Below are 20,519 nucleotides of genomic sequence, written 5' to 3'. Positions count from 1 at the left end.
GCAAATGAAAAAAAGGGACTTTGCTCTTATTAAAGAAGAAAAAAGAGGCAGGAAGCAGCTGGGAGTAGCAGTGTACAAAAACCCGGGATTTAAGAGGGAGAGATTCTTCATTAAACTACCACAATTGCGACTAGTAATTCTGTTGTTAAGTGACATGGTCATTAAGCAAAACATCATGTGACTGCTAGGGACATATGACTTCACCTCTGCCATGGTAGTTAAGCAAGACATATGACTGCAATTTGCAATTTTGCTGCGGGCTTTTCCACTGTGAAGCTTGCAAATGATGATCGTATCTGCTGTAAAGGTTGCAAATGATGCTGATTGCAGAATGCCTGAATCTCTAACATGTTTCCACTGGGATGCTACAATGGTCATAAGTGCAAGGACTGGTTGTAAAGCAATGCTGCTGTATCTTTGAATGGTGGCTAAGCAGGGCTGTCTTTAAGCGAGGTCTATATTTAAAAACAGATTTTAAAAAATGATTCATCCAGGAATAATGGTAGCGGTATGTGGGAATGGCCTTGGGATACAGGAGGAATTGCTGCAGATGAGGCAATGGTCAAATAAGAGGCAGCTGAGCCTGCAGATAGATTGGGGGAATGGCAACCGTCTCAGAAGTGACCCTCTCTAGTTTCTTGGACTGTAAAGGTGATGGGGGAAAAGATGTACTTTCAGACTTGCAAGATTCTGTTAATGTAAACTTACACTAAAGCTAGAGCTAATATTCTCAGCTGGGCTTCTTATTTGGAGTATCTTGAAGAGTTGACAATTAGGTTGAAAATTAGGCTCTCCTGTCCACACGAGATAACACAATTCAGTTTGTTGCAACCATTCTTAGACTATAATTTTCTCTCCATGGGCATAGCCACAATTACCTTTTAGGATATTCCTGTCCTGTGCTAATGCTGGTTTGATTCTGTCAGTATCTAGACATTTTGTCAACGCCTTGCAAAGTATAAAGTCCAAACAGAAGATTACCACACCCTTCCCTTGGACAACTCCACTCCCTCCCATCTTTTGGTCTCAAGAAAGTAACTGCCAATCACTTTCCTTCTTGGATGGTAAGATGTCTTCTAAATAGAAATATATATAACAGAATAACAGGCTTGGAAGGGACCTTGGAGGTCTTCTAGTCCAACCCTTACTCAAACAGGAAACCCTACACCATTTCAGACAAATGGTTGTCCAATCTCTTCTTAAAAACTTCCAGTATTAGAGGGCCCATAATTTCTACAGGCACGTTATTCTACTGGTTAATTGTTCTAACTGCCAGGAAATTTCTCCTTAGTTCTAGGTTAGTTCTCTCTTGATTAGTTTCCATCCATTGCTTCTTGTCCTGCCTTCAGGTGCTTTGGAAAATAGGTTGACCCCCTCTTCTCTGTGACAGTCAGTCAAATATTGGAACACTGCTATCACTCCTAGTCCTTCTTTTCATACATAGAGAAAATTAAATGATTTATATAAACAAAGTGAAAGAATCAAAGTACACATACATGCAACACAACAAGTAGCTTTAAAAATGTTTTTTTTTTTTTGCTGCCCTGTTTTATTTTTATGCCTTTTGTAGTTATCTTTATCCTGACTGTTACGAAGCATAGTGGTTATAACTCTTGCCATGTTTGCTGACTTAAAACATGGCAGGAAAGAATATTTGTAGTCAGGGTTGAAGTATGGGGTCCTTGATGCTCTCTGAGCTTGGTTGTTTACTCATCTGGCACGGATGATGCTACCTAGTTTGGTAATGAAATGTCTGCAAGAAAACAACTAAATCACCTTCCTTCTTTCCTTCCTTCCTTCCTTCCTTCCTTCCTTCCTTCCTTCCTTCCTTCCTTCCTTCCTTCCTTCCTTCCTTTTTCTTTCTTTCTTTCTTTCTTTCTTTCTTTCTTTCTTTGTTTCTTTCTTTCTTTCTTTCTTTCCCTTTTCTTTCTTTCTGAGCTTCCAATTTTTCCTTTTTCTCAATTAAAAAAGAAACCACTGACACAGTGTTTCATTGTTTTTCTAGCTAATGGAAGTATTACCACAGCTTCCAAAAGCCCATAATTAGTTTGTTGGAGGAGTATTTTAGGAGAAGTAAAGGTTCTGCTTGTTTCAAACCAGCAACCTTCTATTTGTAAAGAAAGTTGGTATTCTATGTTTACAGGCTGTTGTGTTACAGAGAAAGGAATGCATTTATGAAAGGATTAACCTTCATCCCTGTGAATCAGATTACCAAATTAATTTGGTTTCCTGTTACAAGGTTGACAACTAAAATTTTGGGTAGTAAATCAGATTTGCCAAGATAATTGAACTGTGTCTGTGGACTGATTCACAAATATTACAAAGCCATACGGTCGTTTGTTTAGTTTTGGCTTAACCTGTTACATGTATCTGCCCATTATGGCTTTGCACGATCTGTTTGCCAGGATTACTAGCCCAAAGATTCTGGCTGGCCTTAGTGAACAATTTGCAATTTGCAGTTGCCAGAATGATGTCCCTTCTCAAAACTGGCAGCTGGCTTAGAATTTGAGAATGACAATTTCAACAGTTCCCTTGGCCACGAAGAAACAAGCATTCCGTTTCTTTATCCTGAACTGTTTTCACTACTAAATACAACTTTATTTTCCTTTTGGTTTGTTGGTAATTAAATGGCATGCCCTGATTTAAAAAAAGAAAGTTGCTTAAGTACTTTAATCCTGTTATAAATTGCCCGTGCATATATTGTGTCAACCTGTAAAAGAGATCAGTTGTTAGCATATTTGCCCAGCTGACACTTAGCAGCTAATTATCACTTGATAGCAGGAGTTATTTTGGCAGTCAAAAAAGAAAGAAATCATTTTTGCTAATCCATTGATCTTGACAGGGACTTGCCTTTGCCAAAAAACCCTTGGTGTGATGATTTTACAGAGGCAAAAGGTTAAGTAACAGAAATAAATAGCAGCCTTTCCAATGAAGACAGACAGATTTGTCTGACTGGATTGTCTAAACATTAATTTTATGGATAACATCTTTCTTTTAATATTTTTGCTATATACCACTTTTGCTAGACAAAATAGATTTGGTAGCTGTGAATCCATGTATACTTTCAAATTTGATAGCATTTATTTTTTTTCCTGTGAAGAATATATAGGGGTTTGTAGATTCTCCATTCATTTTAGTAATTTTAACTGCATGTTAACTATTTGCTTGCAGTTTCTCTGTTTTTAGCAGTTATTCTTTTCCTTCACTTGAGGCTGCTTCTAATCTGTGTTAGTAGCTGGGTCATCATGTGGATTGAGACTTGGATTGCATCAAAATAAAAGAGCACCAAAAATAAAACGAATGAAAAGATGCATGAAGAATGACTACATCCACAATAGAAAAATAAGTATCTAAGCATGATCCAATCCAATCCAATCCACATATACAGTAGTGGCCAAAATTGTGGAAACCTTGGGAAAAGTGTATTTTTGAGGTTTGATGGCTAATAACACTACTTTTTTTTGGAGTAGTACCATAAAATTATATATCAATGGAAAGAAAATTTAATCAAATATGTAATGCTTTTCAAACTTTGTTTGACAGATAAAAGTGGCTTTTTTCATGGAATTCCAGATTTTAGGCCAAATTCCTGCAGTCTGGGCTGAACAGTCCTTGCACTCAACTTCACATTGCATTGCACCATTTCATCTTGTATACACCCAGATGATTTTCTTCTGTCACGTAGCACAGTCTCTTAATTCTTCTATTGTCACTTGCTATTGTGCACCTTTTCCTGCCTTTACCAGTGTGGTTTTGTAGTGATTGAGTCTCCTTATACTTTTTCAAAAACTTAAAAATGCTACCTTTGGTTAAGTTTCCACCAATTTTTCTTCTAATTTCTTTATAACTGTAGCCTTGTTCACTTAATAATACTATTTTACATTGCTTTCTGAGTGACCAATCAACTCTTTGCACCATTAGTTTAATTTTATTATGTTTTACAAGCTCACTAAATGAAAGAACACAAAAAAACCCAACCAACTTGATAGCGATCACATAACATACTTACAAATGTCCTCCTCTCAGCTTCAATACATGACATCAATAACTGAATCCTACTGTGATCTAATTGGCTCATTGCCAAAACAAGATGACACCTGTTTGGCTCTCTAAACACTCATGCTCATTGGCTACAATCAGATGAAGAAAAGCTAACTGATATCAACCTAAGCAAGTTGTGCTTCCTTTTTCTGGTTATTTGGTTATAATTTTTCATAGAATATAGATAATTGAACAAACTTGTTGCATTACATTCTTGATTAAATTATCTTTCTATTGATATATAATTTTACTAAAAAAAAGTGGTGTTATTAGCCATCAAACCTCAAAAATATACTTTTTCCAAAAGGTTTCCACAATTTTGGCCACTACTGTAGGAGCTTCCTACCAAAGCTCCCTTAACAGCTAAGTTTGCAGTTGTCCTAAGATTTAAATATGGTATGTGTTGGCAGTGAACAGCTTGTAAATAAGTGAATATGGGATGCTCAAGAAAAAGAAAGTATATTGTTTCAATGGAATTTCCTTACATGCTAGAACTATAAACTAAACTTATAATAACATTTTGTGGAACACAAACCTTCATACTATGACATTGGAATAGCTTCATCTATATTTTTGTAGACATCAAGTAGTGGACGACACTCTATTCGTATCACTGGACTTAGCAATATTGACTTCAGAGCTGGATTTTCCAGGAAGCCTACACTAGACTTCAAAATGACTTCTACCAGACCAGTACAAGGTTAGTTGCTATTTTTAGCTTGCATTTGAGTGGTATTTACCTTACAGAACTGTTGCTTATTTAAGTTATTACTGAAAAGCCTACTTTCCTTATTCAGTAAAGCATACAAATAGATATGCTGATAAATGTTTTGTTTTATTTTCTGCAATGGAATAGGCTCAATTTTGAGAACAATCTTGACTTGATCTTGTAAATGGCTGTAGATTATTTTTCTGCTTTAAAATGTCTATAACTATTACCTATTTCCTTTGGTTGTAACTAATGGTGAATAGTTCTAATAATGCTTATTAGAACTCAGTCGAGCTGAATATTGTGGCTTTAGAATTCAAATATTGACTTCAGTATGTCTTTTCTAAGACCTTGAAGTTACACTGAGTTGTGTACTTCTGATAATGGAATGATATTTCCCAGCATGGTTTAATGTTATAAAAATTAGCCAAACAAATGGAAAATTAGATTTTTTAAAATAATAAATGAATGCAAAATAAAGGATAGCCAGAAATGATGATGATGATAGATAGATAGATGATAGATAGATAGATAGATAGATAGATAGATAGATAGACAGACAGACAGACAGACAGACAGACAGACAGACAGACAGACTTTTCCTAGAGAAATCATCTTAAATAATACTACTGAGCTTTCTGAAAGTTCCCTCAACTATAGGAATGAAGGTTAAGGTATTTCATGAAATATAAAAGTAAAGTCACATTTGAGTTAAGGTCAACTTTTGTTGACTGCATGGACATGTTTCCTCCCAAATCAAGAGGGCTATGTTTTGCCATATGGCTGTCTTTTTATTTGTCTTTTATTTCCTTTACTAAATGGTCAACTTCCAGTGCTGAAAGTCAATGTTTTGGTGTTGGGGGAATAAGGACTTTAAAAGGATGGGCTTGTAATGCAAAGTGGACAGTATTGTTACATGCAGCTTGATGGGCTTGTACTTACCTATTGAAATTTTAGAAAGGTGGTTAAGAATATTCTTTCTTTTGTTTAACTTCATTTAAGTCTATTCTGTTTTTTGTGTCGTTCCTGCCTCAAAAAAACCCAGAATATATTGTGGTTGATTTTTAGCAGATCTGCCACTAACATTCAGCAATATAGTCGGAATGGATTTTGTGAGGCAAAATAGAAGTGTAGGACAGAGATTCCAGATTTCCCACTCTGTTTTAGAGCAACTAAAATATACCAAGTTCTTCCAGGGACAAAACAGAAGATTATGTTGCCTAAGACAAATGAAAAAGAAATGATTGCTGTAATTTTTAATTTGCATTTGGTCCACAGGGATACCTACCTTCATTCTGCTCAATACTACAGGAATCCATCTTCCAGCTAGAGTAGATTGTTTAGAACTGCTAAGTATTGCTGGAGACCCCCTCAAGACTGTTCCTGTAAAACCCTTTCCTGAAAGGAATCCTTATGGAATCTGGAATATCTCTGAATTTATTCCACCAAATGAAGCCTTCTTCCTTAAAATAACTGGCTACGACAAAGAAGATTACCTCTTTCAGAGAGTTTCAAGTGTTTCATTTTCTAATATTATTCCTGGTAACTATTCTGATTTGGGGTTCTTTAGTTGCATTTGCATTTATCTTAATCTTTAACTTTACAGGAAGATGATAGATAGATAGATAGATAGATAGATAGATAGATAGATAGATAGATAGATAGATAGATAGATGATGATGGATGATAGATTGATAGATGGTAGATAGATGATAGATAGATGATAGATATAGATGATAAATGGATAATGATAAATAGATTGATAGATGGTAGATGATAATGATAGATAGATAGATAGATAGATAGATAATATACAGATGGACAGACATAGATGGATGATAGATGATAGAAATATAGATATAGACTATGTATGTATATGTATATGTATATGTATATGTATATGTATATGTATATGTATATGTATATGTATATGCATATGTATATGTATATGTACATTTACATTTACATTTACAAGACAAGCCTTTATAAAAATAACCACTTTGACATTTTTTTCATTAGATGCCCCAAAAGTCAGCATGCCCAAGAAAACCCCAGGATATTATTTGCAGCCAAGTCATATTTCTTGTCACATAGCCAGTCTCATACCTTTTACTGTTCACTTTAGAAGAAATGGAATTAAACTGGGAATGGATCATTTTTCCAAGTAAGTAATTTTTCCTAAATTTAATTGAAGAGATAATAGAAGACACAGTTGCCTTCATTATGCAAGGGTAAAATTAGGGTGAAACTTTGGTGCTCTTATTGTGAAGAATAGCTGGACTAGGAATAATGTGAACTGAAGGGCATCCAGGAAGAAAATATGTTTTTAAGGCAATAGAGAATTTTAAGGCATTAGAAAATGAGAATTACTCATTCTCAGAGTAATATAGTACAGACATATTTAATAAATATTTTTGACATATTATTAGCCTAATTAATACAGTAAGATTGATGTAACTAGCAAAATATGTAAACATGATTTAAATCCATAAATTCTTATATATTGCTGTAAAGCCAATTCAGCAAAAGGAGGAACTTTTTCAGTGTTCTGTGTACTTCTGAGAATTTTGTAGAATATTGTAGTATACCTCTTTGCTGAAAATAATCAGAGTAGGAATGTTGAAATTAATGTTATTATTTTCATAATAGTTTTTGGAAAAACTCAAGTTTTTCAGGAGGATTATTGAAAGGTACTTTTGAAAAAGAATAAGGTTGGATTGACTTTGTTTGCAGCCTAAGGCTGGCCGAAATCAGTTTATCAGGTAGACTAGCAAAAATCCTACTATCCATCAAAGCAAAACAAAGATATGAAGTAATGGTCTGTGTGCTTTAGTTCAGGATAAATAAAATCCTAGAGGCAACTCTTTCTTTTCCACATAGTAAAAATGAATTGACAAATTATTCAATTTGCTGTCCACTCACAATATCTGAATTCTGCTCTCTGTGATAGCCATCAGACTCTGCTAATAATGGGATGACCTGAAATGACCATTAACCATTACTTCCTCTCTCTCTCCTTAGAATGCAACAGCATGGAAGTTAGGTTTTGCACTGGAATGCACACAGATTGTGTGGATAGATTATAACAGTTCTCAGAACCTTGTTCTCTATCCTCTGTACACAGGGTGCTCCCAAAATAAGTATGGAAAAGATTTCTTAGGTATTTTGGAAACAGTGATCTAATTATATTATGTTCCAATCTGGTCTAAATCAATCATATTTAATGGGATTAAGTCATAACTAATTTGACACACTGATTTCAGTTTGGATTCAGTTCACATTTTTGGTAGGCATTATATATTCATTATATAGGCATTATATATTCCAAAACAATAGCAATAATTATTCTTTAAGATCCTTTGTCTAAGCGAAGAATCTTTTAACTGCCTTTCATAATACTAAAACATAAAAAAGGAAGCAGAAACAGTTTGAGGGATTTCCTGTGTACTTCCAAAATAAGCAATAGTGTGATTAATTTCCATTATGGCTATTTGTTTAATTAATCAATTAACAATATGGCTGTTGTAATCCAACTATATAAATTGCTGCCAATTTATTACACAATCTTTTTATGAAACTGCATTAAGTCATTCTAGAGACATACTTCCTTGGGTATGTAATTATGCTTTTAAACTCCAGTGATTCAATTGCTGGGGTTTTTTTCTTTTAATTATTTTTATGTCTTGTTACATGTTGATTACATTAAATAATAAGATTGCCTGACAATCTAACGAAATGAGATATACCTGGTTGTTCTGTTGCTGTCCCAAAAGTCTGTACTTTTGTATGAATTAAAAATATTAATTTAGTTAATTGAATACATGTTAAATAAAAAAAATTTTTTTTTCTTAATAAATCAATAAATAATTTTAAAAACAATTCAAGTTCTATATTATGCCAGTTTTTCCTGATTAAATGAAGGCAGAGATAATATATTAATAGTCTTATCATAATAGTTCCTTCACAAAACTATTTTTATTATTTTCACTGATTCAGGCCCAATCAAAGAACAATATATAATAGGGGTGTCAAACTGGCCTCCCTTGGGCTAGATGTGTCACATGCAGACCACACCCACACCAGCTCCGCGAATGGGAAAATTGTCACAAAACATCATGTGACAGCAACGTGACATGGAGAGTTTGACACCCGTCTTATATAAGACAGTCTTTTCCAATCTTGTACCTTCCAGATACACTGGAATTCAGTTCCCAACTGCCATGACAGTTTGGATTATGGGAACTGAAGTTAAACATATCTGGCAAATATCAAATTGGAGAAAAAATTGGTGTGAGATCTGGAAAATACTTAATTAGATTTATTTCTTCAGTCTACAAATCAGGAAATGACCAATTGCTTGATTTATTTATTTATTTATTTATTAGTCATATTTCTATGCTGCCCACTCTCCGAGGACTCTTAAAAAAATTATTATTTTTTTAAAAAATAGCAACACTTCTGATATATTGATACATTCAACATTTATGAGGAATGCATTTTGAAGCAGTTTTTTTTTTTTTAGCATTCATCAAACTAAATTTTTGGGAAACATTTTCATACGGGAAAGGTGGTACAATTAATTAAAATAATAATTAGAGCATGTACTGTATGCTTTTAAAAACACGAAGCTACATTGTATTCATAATGTTCTGTGTTTTTAGTGACATAACCCTGCTGCGTTGAAATTTGTTTTTAATCTTTAATTGGAAACTTTTTTATTTGCACAATTTAGGACTGTGAATGGTCACTCCACTAGAACTTGTTTAAGTGTGAAAGAAGATAGGGCTAAGGAATACATGAAATTACTGGGTAGTCCAAGCTACATAGAAATAGTAGAAACTCCTTTTGCCTAAATTTGGTTGCACAACAAGTATTTTGCATTCGATCTTCTTCTTCTGTTCCATTTCCAGTTTCCTGTTTTTGGTATGAATTATGGAGATGGTAGGGAAGCAATGCAGATTTTGCACATGGAATTCTATAGCCAAAGTTATAGAAATTTTCTGTATTTCTGAATTTTTCTTGCTATTATTGTGTTGCAGAGAATCTGCTATTGTAAGTTGGGAGATTGCCAAAGTATCTCTTTTGGATGAGGGCTATTATGAATGTATCGCTAGCAGTACTGCGGGTACAGGACAAGCAGAGACATTTTTGGATGTATCAGGTTAGCGCAATTTATTATTGCTTCTCACACATAGTTATTGTGGTGCACTCATAAAACAAGTCAGAATATAATGCATTTTTTACTTGAATTTCTGAGGCCTACTATAAATATGCCTTTGATGTTTTGTCATATAAATTAAGATGTTTATGTGGGAAAGTGGCATAACCAGTGATTATTCTATATTTTTAATTGGTTTAATTAAACTATATTTTGTAAGCATCTAGAGTTGGCTAGAGTGGATGGTTAAAACAAATTTAATGGCAACAATAATGGTACTACTACTACTATTTATAATGATGATGACAGATTAAGAAACCATTTCTTAGTTCAGAGTAGGGAGGATAAGAGATATAGATCAAATTAGTTTATTTTGACATTTGCAAAGAACAAATTTTTAAAGCATCTGGATTTCGCACAATTTTTCTATGTCTCATTTGGATCATTTCTCATAATATAACCATAAATAAATTGTCCTCAGAGGTAGGTAACCTATAATCCTAAAACTGTACATAATTATTGGATTACTCTACTGTGAACATTCAACAAATTTCAAAAATAGCCTGCAATCAATTAGTTCCTGTTTAGCACGTTCAATCTATTTCATCTATATTTACTTACACTATAGCCATCATTAATGTATAGCAACCAATAAATTTCCTTCAGGGGAATGCAGAAAAGATTACCCACCTATTTTACCTAATGAAAAAACAACAACCCAAGGAAATATCTGTAGAACTGAGAGTTTAATATTAATAATAATAATACAGATTATAAAATATGACAAATATAATAACTCAGCTAACAAAAATTAATCTATAAATATTTTAAAATTACACAGTTTAAGAATAGAGACAGAGTCATCACAACAGCAGGAGTTTTAACATACATATGCATTATATTAACATGCCTTCAAAAATAAAATAACTCCTATTAAGGTAGTCCAAAGGGGCTTTTTCCAAAAGACAACTAGAATTTCTTGGGTTTTGCTTTGAAAATATTTTGCTTCTTACCCAAGAAGCTTCTTCAGTTCCCAAGAAAGTCCAGCTGACTTTTGGAAAAAGCTCCTTTGTGACAAACGTGAGCTGCTGGATGATTGAGAATCTCCATTGACATCTATTAAGGAAGATAAATGGAAACTTGTAAATAAAAATAGGCAAAGTATGGAATTTGTTTAGTTTTGAACTGTAAGTCTTTCTAAAAACAATTAGTAAGGAAGAATGAATGAATGCCAATAATAGAGTGTTTATAATAATTCAGACAAATGATTGAATTGAACATTCTATGGATCCACTTTGTTAACAGAGCATATTTTCCTACCATCTCCATAAACTGGGCAGACTATAAAACTTTGATATTGAAAGTCTAGTAACGGAGGTATTTTTTAAGAGAGGTATTTTTTATTTTTAAAATATTTTTTAAAGCATGATCTTTTAAAAGAGAAAAAATAAACTTCTAGGAATATAAATTGTAGGAGTTCAACCAATCAGAAACTGCTTTTGTGCATTCTTGTGGCCATTAGAACATGTTCTTACTTCTCTGCTGCTCTCAATAGTTACATGTTTCCCAAGGTATCATTTGATTGATGCATGGAAGAAGCCATCTCCTCTTCCTCCACCATTAGTGTTTCCCATTAGGTGTTTTTTTTTAAAGAAAGAGTTCCTGGGAATATTACATGAGGTTACATTTAATATTCCCAGGAACTCTTTCCTTTAAAAAAACACCTAATGGAAAACTCTAATGGTGGAGGAAGAGGAAAAGAGTTAGAAAAGGTATAATTACTGGTAGGCCATTAAGTGAGTAGACAAGAAAAGGTTTTGAGGCAAGAAAGAGTATCCAGCAATGGCAGAGGTAGACATGGATCTGTAGCTACAGCAGATGAGATGACACGGACTAATAGCAAGAAAGCAAGTGAGAAGTAGAAGTAGCAATGAGTGCACAAAGGGTGAGATACTCAAACAAGAGTGTCTATGGAGATTCTCAGTCATCCAGGTCATGGTTGTCCCAAAGGTGCTTTTTTTCAAGAGGCAACTGGAGTCAGAGCTGAAGAAGCTTCTTGGATGAGAAGAAAAACCAGAAACTCCAGTTGCCTCTTGAAAAAGGCACCTTTGGGACTTAAACAAAAGGGAACTCTTGATAATTAATTGAGAATTCATCTTCTTTTGTTTTTGATCAAATGAATATTGTTTTTCTTGTTTTCCTGCACAGAACCTCCACCTGTCATACAGGTGCCTAACAATGTTACTGTCTCTCCTGGCAACAGAGCCATTCTTACATGCTTAACTATGAGCACAGTGCGTTACAATCTCACCTGGCACAGAGATAACAGGAATGTAAAACTCCTGGAGCCCTTGAGGATGCGAATGATGAGCAACCTCTCTCTTGAAATCAAAACAGTCAAAATCTCAGATGCCGGAGAGTATAACTGTGTGGCTTCTAATGAAGGCGGTTTCACCAGAGCGTCTGTATTCCTTACAGTGCAAGGTAACATGAAAAAAAAAGGATATATAGTTTTTTTTAAAAAAATAATGCATCATTGTTCTTTTTCTGTTAATGCCACTTTAATCTGTTTTATCAATTCTATTATTATAACAAATATCTTTTAAACTTAATAATAAGAATAAATTCTTATTCTTAAATCAGAACAGAACATTTTTTTTTTGTTTGGAAGCATGGAATAAAGTGTGAAAGAATAATATTTAGGTATTAACATTAACATTGATGGTAAATGTAGTTCCTTCCTATAATTTAAACTTGAATATATCAAAAAAAATCAAACTACAAATATAATTTAGATCCCATATGGATCACAACCAGTACCATATCAACATGATACAAATAGACCTCAACTTGTGACCACAGTGTGTGTGTGTGTGTGTGTGTGTGTGTGTGTGTGTTTCAGAGGTGGTATTTAGCAGGTTCTGACCAGTTCTGGAGAACCGGTAGCGGAAATTTTGAGTAGTTTGGAGAACCAGTTAATACCACCTCTGGCTGGCCCCTGCCCCATCTATTCTCTGCCTCCTGAGTCCCAGCTGATCGGGAGCAAATGGGGATTTTGCAATAACCTTCCGCTGGAGTGGGGTGGGAATGGAGATTTTACAGTATCCTTCCCCTGCTACGCCCACCAAGCTATGCCCATCAAGCCACGCCATGCCCACCAAGCCACGCCCACAGAACCGGTAGTAAAATTTATTTATTTATTTATTTATTTATTTATTTATTTATTTATTTATTTATTTATTTATAATTAGACTTCTATACCACTCTTCTCCCGAAGAAATTGAATCCCACCACTGGTGTGTTTGTATAATAAAATTAGAACAGCACCTGGAATAATGGGAAAATCAGTCTACAAAGCAAAGCAGGAGAAAGAGTAATAGAATTTTGCCGAGAAAATTTAAATATTTATTTTTTGAATATGTGAATAAAACCAGATGGACAACATCAAAATCAAGCTGAGAATATATTCATCAGGCAAAGAAATAAAAGTTCTTTTCAATAAGCAAAATAAAAGGACCAGTTCTGGCCCCAGAATTGGAATTTACTGCAGTTCAACTTGTGAATTTATTCTTGAAAAATTTGTATTAAAAAAAACCAAACACACCCGACAATCGTAAGAAAACTAGACCAAAAAGATATGAACTCAGCTGCATTCAATAATTCAGCCTCGTTCCTTGAATGGATTTATCGATTATAATCACATTGGATTGCACCCAGAAGCTTATAGGGAGCCAGTGCAGCTCATGAAGTAGGGGTGTTACATGTCCATACTGAAATACAGGCATATTAATTGCATCTCTGCATTCTGGACCGATTGCAAATTCTGGATAGTTTTCAAGGACAGGCCTATGTAGAATGCATTGCAACCATCCACACCAGCAGTGATCAAGGTATGAGGGACTCTGAGCAGGAAATTCCAACCCAAGAAAGAAAAAATGCTTGAGAAAATGTCTTAAATTGAAGAAGGAGAAGGAGAACCCATAGACAAAAGAATGATCTGGGAATGATCACAGTGTTGTGACATTGTACATAACCTTTTTTTCTGTTTCACCATTAAAAAGGAAATATGCCACATCGGAGAATAATGCTATATTGGTGTTTTTTTCTATCCTTGTCATTTGGCTACTGCTGGGATAAAAAAAACAAGGCTAGCAATTGCTCCAGATGTTGGTATGCTGGATGTTGCAGTATTTTTTGTTGACTTTTTGCAAGCCAAACCACTATAATATACAAAACTTATTTCTTAATCAAAGAACCTTATTTCTGAATATTTCATGTATTATGTAATAAAATAACACTATATTTGTCAGAAGAGGTGATGTTAAAGCACAGTGTGTACTTTCACATAAACCAATTTTAGTTTCCAAATGTCAGTAGAAGAGTTGATCTTCCTTCAACCCACAAAGCATTTAAAGCATCTCGTAGCCTGTTTCTGGCAATGTTTAAGAAGGAATTAAAATAGCTCAGGCAACATTCCACATGGCAGATCACTTCGGAACAATTCTGTCAGATACATTGAAAAAATATATAGATCTATTTGGATTTGGTCCCGGTCTTTCATTCTAGAACTGCTTAGCCTATCAGATATGTCTGTCTGCCCATGTTTTTAAAGCAGTGTAAGTCACCTTCATTGATATTTCCTGAAGTAAACTCATAAAGTATAGAGAACATCGGATATATGTAAATTAGTAGCAGGGTTTTGGGCTTGTGCTCATATACTTGCTTTTCCTTAGTTTTGCCACATAATACACCCTATTAATCCATTGCAAACACAATTGCCACATGAGATCACACATCAAACTAAGCCATTGTTTGCTTTAAGCATGCTTTGTGGAACAAACAACACTGGTCTAGTGGGTTTAGAGAAGAGTCCTAATTAATAAAGCATGGTGAATATACCACAGCAACTAAGCCAAAATTGAACAAATCATGCAATGGCTTAGCATGATAAATAAATTCAGTCCCTGTGACACGTCATTGTTTTTTAACCCTTTTTAAACAAAATGTAAACCAAATGTTTGAGTCTCTGGACACTGAAATGTTCTGGATTAATTACTTATTTGTGTACCATATGTCAACAATGGAACAACACAGATTAACTGTTAATTTTTAATATAAACCAACATCTACTAGACTTATTTACTCATTCTCTATCTGTGAATTGGGGAGATTAGTGATGTCTTCTCAGGAAATCCTTATTATTTCCAAGTTAGCTCATGGATTAATAGTTGATTCAATGAACTGAATCAACTATTACATAAAATACACTAAAATCAAACTTTTTACCACTGTACGCCGTTCAAACCAATGTCCCTGTTACCAAAAAAGATTATGTTTTCTGGAAATATGTAGATGAACGTTGGGAAATTGATATTCCCAGAACTTTAGTGAAAGCCCTTAAAGGAAGCCATTAGGAACTTAGTGAAAAGAATTCTTCCTGAAACTTATTTTCTTTTGGCACTGGCACAAATGAATGCAGATGGAACTCTCAAATGAATCTCAAGGTGAAAAAAATGCTTTGAGATATGAAATACAATATTCTTACTGTGTTGGATTAATATAGGATGAATTTAAAACAGTTACCTTGGTGACTTCCAAGGGAGCTATAGGTTCCTTTTAGATTGTCTAAAATACAGGCTTCATTTCCTTCTGATGGCACAGGTGAGCCTTTTTTTAAAAAAAATAAGAGTAGGCAGTAGGGAATTGGTTGGATTACCAGTCTCATACAGATCAGTGGTGAAATTTTTTTAACTACCGGTTCTGTGGGCGTGGCTTGGTGGGCATGGTGTGGCTTGGTGGGCATGGCTTGGTAGGCGTGGCAGGGGAAGGATACTGCAAAATCCCCATTCCCATCCTACCCTGGGGCCAGCCAGAGGTGGTATTTGCTGGTTCTCTGAACTACTCAAAATTTCCACTACAGGTTCTCCGAACTGCTGAAAATTTCCGCTACCAGTTCTCCAAAACCTGTCAGAATCTGCTGGATTTCACCCCTGATACAGATGCATTAATGTGATAAAATTGTTTCTGGATTTCAAGTTATAAGCATGGGAATTATATAAAATTTTCATGTATGCAGAACAATGGATGCAAGGTGAAATGGCTTGGAAAATCATCAATAATCAATCTGTGTTCTATTTTATTTAATAGAGCCCCCCAAAGTTATTGTATCATCCAAGAATCAATCATTTACTGAAGGGTCTGAAGTATCTATCAGTTGCTCTGCAACAGGTTACCCAAAGCCAACTGTGGTGTGGACACATAATGACATGTTCCTTATGGCATCTAACAGGTATGTTCAGGGTCTTTCTCCCCCTACTCACCAGCAATCACTGCCATCACTCAGAGAAAAAATGAATGAAATTCTTTTATCAACAATTTATGTCTATTATGAAATGTAATAAGGAGAGGTCCTTATTGTACAATTTCAGAACTTTGCTGGCCTGCCAGAAAATACATAGACACTTCAAAGTGTGTTATTTTTTTTTAAGGATCATGGAATGTGTTACCTGATAATTTGCATTGTCTGAATTTATATGTCTTTCACCCCTGCAAAGCCTATCTGAACAAACATGGGAAGGACCCATAAGCAGAAATGGCATGTAAATAGTTCTCAAGTTGTATGGCTAAAACAATAGGCAATAAGGGAATAGGATGGTGTTACAACAGAGCTGGTCAGGAGTGAGGTGAACCAGAATGAACCCCACCAAGTGACAATGTTAAAACAGGGGCAAAGCATCAGAGTGGAGTAGACAGTCTGGCGTCCTAAGTATTTTTAAAAATCTTCTCTCTCTTTAGTCTTAACCAGCACAGCCAGTGATAAGGGCAAGGGAAATTATGTCTGAAATATTTCAAGGATCTAGGCCAGGGGTGTCAAACTCACATCATCATGGCATTGTCACGTATTGGAACTTTCCCCCACACTTCGCTAAACTGAGCATGGGTGTGGCTAGCAAGTGATGCATCCGCCCCACGGGCCGGGAGTTTGACAGCCCTGATCTAGGCTATGTAATTGGACTTACGCATTTATCTTTTTCTTTTGCTGTGATGATTGACAATCTAAACACTAAGCAGTCTTGAGTCTTTTTCAAACATCAACAAGAGTCGTTTTCTAAAAATTGCTCTGTACATTATTTCATATAATATGAAATAGGCACATCTGCCCTTTACTCAGAATGGTGTTTGCAGAAATGAAAACTGCACTGTTTCAAACTGTTATGATGGTATTATTCTTTCTTTTTTTAAAATAATAATGAGTATCAGATTGACCCACCGATTTCTTATTAACAGGTACAGGTTAACTCCTGGAGGTACTTTAATTATAAAAAACACAGTACCCAAGGATGAAGGGGTCTATGGTTGTTTGGCTAGCAATGCAGCTGGAACGGTCAAAGGAACAGCTGGTCTCATGTACATTGGCAAGTATAAAGAACAAAATAAATAAATAAATAAATCACAGAGTGTAGTTGATTATTTCCTTTATTTGTTGCAAATTTCAATGGATCAGAATGTTTGTGGATGCCAGTGATCAGTATGATCAGTGTATGATTATTTGAACACTAAGGCAGATATTCACTAAGAACCCCAGAACAGCAGCTCAGTTACTGAGTGGTTTTATTTTTTTATCAGCCTGAACAACTAATGGTTGAAAATATTACATGAAAAAAAAATGGGATTCAAGATTTGTTTATTTTCAAGGCAACTATCTACCCAAGTATTCCGAAATTATTTCACAAGGGACTAATTCTAAGAATAGGCTGTAGGATATGTAAAAGATGTGTTGTGTTACTCTACTTCCTGTTTAAACTTTTTTAATTCTAGGAAAACTGGGAATCTGATCTGGAATCACCGTTGCTAGGTGATGGCAATACAGACATACAATGTATGAATGAGAAAGTTTAGATGAATCCTTCCATTGGCAACAAAAAAAGTTTTGACTCAAGAGAGCCGGTTTCATCCTCCATTAGTTAACTTTCGGCCAGCCACTCTCAACCAAACCTGCTTCATAGGATTGTTATAAAATATCAATTTATTTATATCCTTCCGGCTTCCTGGAAGTAAAGTAGAATATACATATGGTAGCTTCAAACTGTTCATAAAAAAGAGTGGGTCTCCATTAATTTAGCTGCCCCAATGCATAAAAACTATATCCTGAACCAGCAATGCTAAATTAGAATATCAATAAAGGAGAATATTTGTAGCTCAGGGTTGAAATGAGGGGTTCTTGGTGCTCTCTGAGCTTGCTTGGACGTTTCATTACCCTAAGTAGGTAACATCATCAGTGCTAGTCACAAGCAAACTCAGAGAGCACCAAGGACCCCTCAAATTAGAATATAGATTGTACAATTTAAAAAAAAAATGAAAAAAATGAATCAGGCATCTACATCTCTAATGCTTCTTTTCTTGCTCCTTGTAGAAGTCCCTAGGGTGACTGTAGTACAAAATGAACTTCTGATTGCCCTTGGAGACACCTCTATAATGGAATGCAAAAGTACTGGAGTCCCACCTCCATTGATTAAATGGTTTAAAGGTAAGTGAAGGAAACTGAACTAATTTTAAAATGTATCTATCGACAATGTGATGACTCCGTATCTTGTTTTGTTGTTTAAATGCATTTACCTATTTCACATAAATTAAAAATTATAGTATCTATGGACAACTTGAAATTGACATCATAAATTAGCTAACATGAGGAGAAGCCTTCTTAAATATCTAGGAAAGAGGAAATGAGCATGCGTGATGGGAAGAAAAGCTTTAAAAGCTACCAGTTCTACAGAGTACACATTGGCTCATATTCAATTTTTTTTCCCCTCAGGGAAAGTTTGATATAAACTCCATTGTAAACTTTAGAGAGATAATATCACTGTATTTTATGAGTGCTTGTTTTCAACAGATTGGCAGATAGCAAAGTCTCCTGGACATTTATAAAACAATAGAACCATTATTCTGGCTCTAAGGAAGCTATTTAATTTCCTGAGTAGGTGTTTATTATTATGATTTAAACAAAAATTTCATTATTCTTTCCCTGGGTCTAGGGGATTTAGAGCTGAGGGCAACAGAATTTCTTATTATTGACTTCTCTCGGGGCACTCTGAGAATTCAGGAAACACAAGATCTGGATGCTGGTGATTATATGTGTGTTGCCACAAATGTTGCAGGATCTGCATCTGGTAAAATAACTCTGGATGTTGGTTGTAAGTATGATACTAGAACAAAGCACTCAAATTAGATATTTTGTAAAAGATGTGATCCATCTACTCTATTGTAATTTATTCAGTGAAGGATAATATTACATGAATATTATTTGCTATTATTATTGTCATCATATTAATTGATAGTCTTTGGTATTAATGTTATATTATTTAATATTATTGGATATTACTAATTATTGTATTAGTATTATTTGATACTATATGAATTTACTTTGTGTAGATGGAAAGTGATTCCCCACTGCTAGGAATGATTCCAGGTTTTCTTGTATCCTACTGCGCTGCTTCGGAGGATTTGCTAACTTTCAGGGTCATCTTTGAGAAAGAAAGCACATTCTACAAAGTATAAAGCAGAAACAATGTGTATGACCATGCAGCATGCATGTCTGTATAGTACCCCACTTTCTCCAAATACAGTGTATATTGGAGGAGTACACAATGTTTATAAGCATGTTAGAAAGTGCATTGAATTCTCAAATGTTCCTTCAGAATAATCCTGGAACCATGAGATTAAGATGATAGTATCTTCGACAGGGTTAGGGGTAATGATGAAGAGACAAGATGAGGCCAGAGTTCATGCCTGATGGGAAACTACCCATCTCACAACTCTAGCAGTAATGTTGCAGATCTATTCTCAAAACATTTTAGCCAGCCCCCAAATTAAGTTAGAAGTAATCAAACAGACAATCAGCCATATCATGAGAACATGACGATATTGTGCCAATAAACCTAGACAAAGGCAAATGATTTATGTGCATGGGCTCTGAGTCAGTATTAAAGATTTGGGGTCCCTTATCTGATTTTAATTAAAAATACATTAAAATTGTATGGACAATTCTATGATTTTTGTCTTCCTCTGTATTCCTTTTATAGCTCCTCCAGTTTTCACACAAGAACCTAGTGATGTATCTATGGACATTGGCTCAAATATAACATTGGCTTGCTATGTTCAGGGTTATCCAGAACCGAAGGTGAAGTGGCAGCGGTTGGACGGCACCCCACTTTTCTCAAGACATTTTGCAGTTAGCTCTGTCACTCAACTCAGAACAGGAGCTCTTTCTATTCACAGTATGTAGACACCATCTTATGTATTAAGAAATACATAAGACTGTTTGTGGGCTCATTCAAACATCTGTGATAGTGTAGTTTCCTCCCATCCCTGAGTGCCTGTAGAGGAAAACTTATTGGTATGAAAAGCACTCCCTCCAAAACCTACCTCTGCTAGTTACTATTGCTGCCTACACATACTACAATATGGTGTAGATGCAGGGCAGTAATTGATAGAATCCATACTAGCCTTTTCCCTTCAACCAAGTACCAATTACTGAGGAGAAAATAAATCATCAATGGCTCTCCTGGGATGGGGTGGAGTCTATGATCTCCTCCCTCCAATTGAAATGAGCCT

The 20,519-nt window shown here is 35.0% G+C and overlaps 1 protein-coding gene across 3 annotated transcripts in view; it reads left to right on the top strand.

Annotated features, from left to right (window-relative positions):
* Window positions 1-20,519, top strand: part of HMCN1 (hemicentin 1) — a 226,242-nt gene that overhangs the window by 55,338 nt on the left and 150,385 nt on the right. For all 3 annotated transcript variants that reach the window (XM_034409613.2, XM_034409614.2, XM_034409612.2), the window contains exons 7-16: window positions 4,621-4,741; window positions 6,029-6,292; window positions 6,770-6,914; window positions 9,790-9,911; window positions 12,117-12,392; window positions 16,056-16,197; window positions 17,196-17,323; window positions 18,322-18,435; window positions 18,941-19,099; window positions 19,988-20,182. In XM_034409613.2, the coding sequence (XP_034265504.2) occupies window positions 4,621-4,741; window positions 6,029-6,292; window positions 6,770-6,914; window positions 9,790-9,911; window positions 12,117-12,392; window positions 16,056-16,197; window positions 17,196-17,323; window positions 18,322-18,435; window positions 18,941-19,099; window positions 19,988-20,182 (1,666 nt within the window). The remainder of the gene's footprint in view (window positions 1-4,620; window positions 4,742-6,028; window positions 6,293-6,769; window positions 6,915-9,789; window positions 9,912-12,116; window positions 12,393-16,055; window positions 16,198-17,195; window positions 17,324-18,321; window positions 18,436-18,940; window positions 19,100-19,987; window positions 20,183-20,519) is intronic.

Source organism: Pantherophis guttatus, chromosome 3 (genome assembly GCF_059756535.1).
Source record: "Pantherophis guttatus breed Tessera chromosome 3, ASM5975653v1, whole genome shotgun sequence".
Taxonomy (NCBI): domain Eukaryota; kingdom Metazoa; phylum Chordata; class Lepidosauria; order Squamata; family Colubridae; genus Pantherophis; species Pantherophis guttatus.
The sequence above is the reverse complement of the archived record's forward strand: the minus strand, read 5'-3'. Positions and strand labels throughout refer to the sequence as shown.